Consider the following 3,989-nt stretch of genomic DNA (forward strand, 5'->3'; position numbering starts at 1 on the left):
TGTGTGTGGTCGTGTACTGTGTAAACCTCCTCCTTGTTTCTGCCTCCTACCTTTTTTCTCCCGCTCTTGCATTCCCAAGCAAGTATTCCTCTCCAAAGGTGTTTCAGCTTAGGGACTGGGTCTTAAAGGCGATTTTCTCCCACTTCTATCTCTAATAAAAGATTGCCTTCCATATTTTCCTCAAGGCAAGGCAAAAGATAAAAGTTGACTCGTTCTGGCCAGGCCACCTTCTTGACACAGTTATAACCTGGGGGTAAATGAAGGCAGCTAGTTTGAGTGAGTTCATGCCACCTAAGAGAATAAGGAAAATTGCCTGATTCTTTGGTCAAAAGGTGAAAGTTGAAGGCAGACCCCGAATTATGAGACGGGCGTCTAAGGCGTCAGTGTTGGACTGGACTAGCCTGCCTCTTGACAGGAGCAGCAATTAGCCCCACGTTTGAGCTAACCCCTCTGCTAGCAAGCGCCAACATCTGAAGTTCAGTGTAGATATACAATCATGTGGGTAGTGAGCCTCAGGGTCGTTAGCTGCTGCTGCTAAGTCGCTTCAGTCGTGTCCGACTCTGTGCGACCCCATAGACGGCAGCCCACCAGGCTCCGCCGTCCCTGGGATTCTCCAGGCAAGAATACTGGAGTGGGTTGCCATTTCCTTCTCCAGTGCCTGAAAGGGAAAAGTGAAAGGGAAGTCACTCAGTCATGTCCGACTCTTAGCGACCCCATGGACTGTAGCCTACCAGGCTCCTCCATCCATGGGATTTTCCAGGCAAGAGTACTGGAGTGGGGTGCCATTGCCTTCTCCCAGGATCGTTAGAGCAGGAAGCATATCTGGGAGTGGACCGAGTCGTTTGGGTACTAAGTACCAGGAGCTCAAAATCTTCCTTCAGGCTCCGTTCCTTTGGAGGGACGGCATATCTGAGTGTATTCGCTTTTTTAAGAGAAACGATGCACTATATCTCGCCTTTGCTGGGAGAATGGGGAAGGTTTGCATTTTCGTGTATTTAATGAAAGCTTAGCCTGGAGTGGGTGAGGGGAACACTTAGAGGGAGTGCAGAACTAGAGGAAATGGAGGCAGGAGCCACCCAAAGAAAGTCTTGGTCGTTGAAGTGAGCAAGGACATTAACATTAATGCCAAGCTGATGCTTTGCACTCTGTGGTCTCACAGACGCGACAGATGTGAGACTGCTTAAGGAGATGGTTGGATGGCATCACCGACACGATGGACAGGAGTTTGAGTAAGCTCCGGAAGTTGGTGATGGTCAGGGAAGCCTGAACTGAACTGAAGGAGATAGGGTGACGAAACCCTGGACACAGGGTGGCCCTCCAGCTTCTCCTTTAATAGGCGGGGCCGGAGCCGACGCGAGTCCCAGGCTTTGTACGTGTCGGAGGCGGAGCCGCAGAACGCCCTAGCAGCATGGCAGCTGGCGCAGCGGCCGCCTTGACGTTTTTGGATCAGGAGAGCAGAGTCCGAGCTGGGGGTATAGGCAGTCTGCAAGTCCCGGCCCCGGTCACTATGGATAGTTTCTTCTTCGGTATTGAGGAAAGGAGGGGCTGAGGGTGGTGCTGGGGCAGAGGCAGGGCTGAGGAACGGGAATGCAGAAGTGTGCACGGCGTGGGTGGGGGCGGAGAGGGCCTCGCACGCGGCAGCCGGAGCCGGAGGGGAGAGCCAGGCCCCTGCCCTAGTCGTACGGGACGGCCCGGGCCGAGCGCTCCAGTTGTTCCTAACACGTGGGCGTGTGAATGGCCGGTTAGTCCATGGCTGCAGGTGAACGGGATTTGGTGAAATGCCTCCCGCACATTGACGCACACTCACACTGTTAACCTCTTCCAGGCTGTGAGCTCTCAGGCCACACCCGCTCTTTCACCTTCAAGGTAGAGGAAGAGGATGACGCGGAGCATGTGCTGGCTTTGACTATGGTAAGGGGCGGGGTAGGGAGAGTGGAGGTTAATTAGTTGACCTAAACAGGCTCTACTCGCGTGTCTATTCGCCTTCCCCGCTTTACTGGGAGTCATCTACCCTGCTTAATCCCCACGTGGGGGCTCCCCTGGCCAGGCGATCCAGGGACCTCTGAGGCTGGGCAGGTTGTAGGGTAGATGCTTCCACTTGTGGGGTCCACCCTTATTGCGGGAGACCCCTGTGTACCTTCCCAGCTCTGCCTCACCGAGGGGGCCAAAGATGAGTGTAATGTGGTAGAAGTCGTGGCACGGAACCATGACCACCAGGAGATCGCAGTCCCTGTGGCCAACCTCAAGTTATCCTGCCAACCCATGGTGAGTTCCCTGGCCATACCTTGGGAGGCTGGGAGGTAGGAATTGAGGACCTCAGGACTTCTCGCAAGGTGGGGTGGGCTAGGAGTGTGCCAGGCCTTCATCCTTGTCTTCCTCCCAGCTCAGTTTGGATGACTTCCAGCTCCAACCACCTGTAACCTTCCGCCTGAAGTCAGGTTCTGGCCCTGTGCGCATCACTGGGCGGCACCAGATTGGTGAGAATTTTCTCCTTTGCCTCCAGTAGACTCTCCATCTGGACTCCTACCCCACCCCACCCATATCTCCCAGTGCGGTTCCCATACAGACCCTGGATCCAATGCCCTCCACTTTACTACTCCAGCTGTTCTTCACGGAAGCTACCCCAGCTTATCCAGCTCCACTGATGTGGACTCCTTTGAAAGTGAAAGTGAAAGTCATTCAGTCGTGTCCGACTCTTTGTGACCCCATGGACTATAGCCCACCAGGCTTCTCTGTCCATGGAATTCTTCAGGCAAGAATACTGGAGTGGGTTGCCATTTCCTTCTCCAGGGGATCTTCCGGACCCAGGGATCAAACCCAGGTCTCCTGCATTGCGGACAGACTCTTTACTGACTGAGCCACCAGGGAAGCCCTTTGATTCTTTGTCATCTAGTTCAGTATCTGAGGTTTTTCCCACCTAGGCCATAAGCTTTGGGAGGTCAGAGTCACTGCAAGCCTAGAGCCACAGGGCATGAATAAATGACATGTAGTATGAAGGGGGTGTGACTTTAACTTCTCTTCCTCCCTTGACTGCTTGTGTACCAGTTACTATAAGCAATGATCTTTCTGAGGAAGAGAGCGAAGAAGATGGGAGTGAGGAGGAGGAAGCTGAGTTGTGTCCTATCCTGCCTGCCAAGAAGCTGGGGCGCAGGCTCTAACCTTCCCTGGTGAGTTGGAGGGGCCTGGGAGGAGACAGGAGGAGCATGTTTGGACCTCGATGCTGACCCCTGGTTTGCTCTCTTCAGGTCAGCTAGCGGCCTGCCACATGCACCAGGTTCCTGGACAAGTTTCAAGAACTTTGTATCTTCTCCACTGAAGAGGGTGGGGGTGGGGTGGGGGTGGGGGGTCTTGGTCTGGTGCAAGGAGAACCGGGGTCCCATTCTCCAAAGGACCCTGGTGTTCTAATCCTGTACCTCCCCCCGAGCTTCCCTTTTCTCCAGGAGTGGGAGGAACTCTGAACTTCTATCCTTACCTTCTCTCCCCGCTTGCCTGTGAGGTTGGAGGTCAGCATCTGAAGCTCAGGACTACACATTTTTAATATTTTTTACATTTTTGGATAAAGGTTGAAATAAAATGTGGATGAGGGTTTTTTGGCAACTCATTTGTGTGGCTTCTTTCCCTCCTGGGGTGGCATTCCCCTAGGGACCACCAGGTGGCACTGTGGCAGCACAGAGGGTGGCCCTAGACCTGGGGAAGGATGAGGAAATGTGGGATCCTGCTACTCCCAGAGCGCTGGGACTAGCCCAGCCCTGGGCCCCAGCTGCCTTCCTAGATGAGGACCTCCCAACACCAAGCCCCTTCCCAGTCCCTTGGTGGGGGAGGGCCATCCCAGGAGGTTATCAGCATCTAAACAAGGGGTCTGGGCCTCTGTCACCACTCAGGCTGATGGGCAGGGGGGAAGATAAGGGGGCTTAAGCAGCCTGAGGAATGTGCATCCCTGGCCCCATGAGGGGGCTCAGGCCCCAAGAGGACCTGTGAGGGGTAAGGTA

General features: G+C 54.4%; 1 protein-coding gene across 1 annotated transcript; it reads left to right on the forward strand.

Moving 5' to 3' along the window:
• The first annotated feature begins 1,390 nt into the window (after nt 1–1,390).
• NPM3 (nucleophosmin/nucleoplasmin 3) lies at nt 1,391–3,597 on the forward strand. Its single transcript, XM_081546708.1, has 6 exons — nt 1,391–1,526; nt 1,826–1,911; nt 2,146–2,265; nt 2,384–2,477; nt 3,046–3,167; nt 3,246–3,597. Exons 1-5 carry the CDS (start codon nt 1,409–1,411, stop codon nt 3,156–3,158), a joined length of 531 nt encoding a protein of 176 aa, XP_081402834.1. The 5' UTR covers nt 1,391–1,408; the 3' UTR covers nt 3,159–3,167; nt 3,246–3,597.
• Nucleotides 3,598–3,989: the final 392 nt, after the last annotated feature.

The sequence above is a fragment of the Giraffa tippelskirchi genome, chromosome 2 (genome assembly GCF_054371585.1).
Source record: "Giraffa tippelskirchi isolate mGirTip1 chromosome 2, T2T-mGirTip1v1.2.pri, whole genome shotgun sequence".
In the NCBI taxonomy this organism is placed as follows: domain Eukaryota; kingdom Metazoa; phylum Chordata; class Mammalia; order Artiodactyla; family Giraffidae; genus Giraffa; species Giraffa tippelskirchi.

What these genes read in the sequence shown, in the direction of transcription:
- NPM3 (XM_081546708.1), top strand. Translation starts at nt 1,409, where the DNA reads ATGGCAGCTGGCGCAGCGGCCGCCTTGACGTTTTTGGATCAGGAGAGC. An exon ending in AGTTATCCTGCCAACCCATG is followed by an intron (nt 2,266 to 2,383) that starts GTGAGTTCCCTG and finishes TCTTCCTCCCAG; the next exon opens with CTCAGTTTGGATGACTTCCA. An exon ending in CACTGGGCGGCACCAGATTG is followed by an intron (nt 2,478 to 3,045) that starts GTGAGAATTTTC and finishes CTTGTGTACCAG; the next exon opens with TTACTATAAGCAATGATCTT.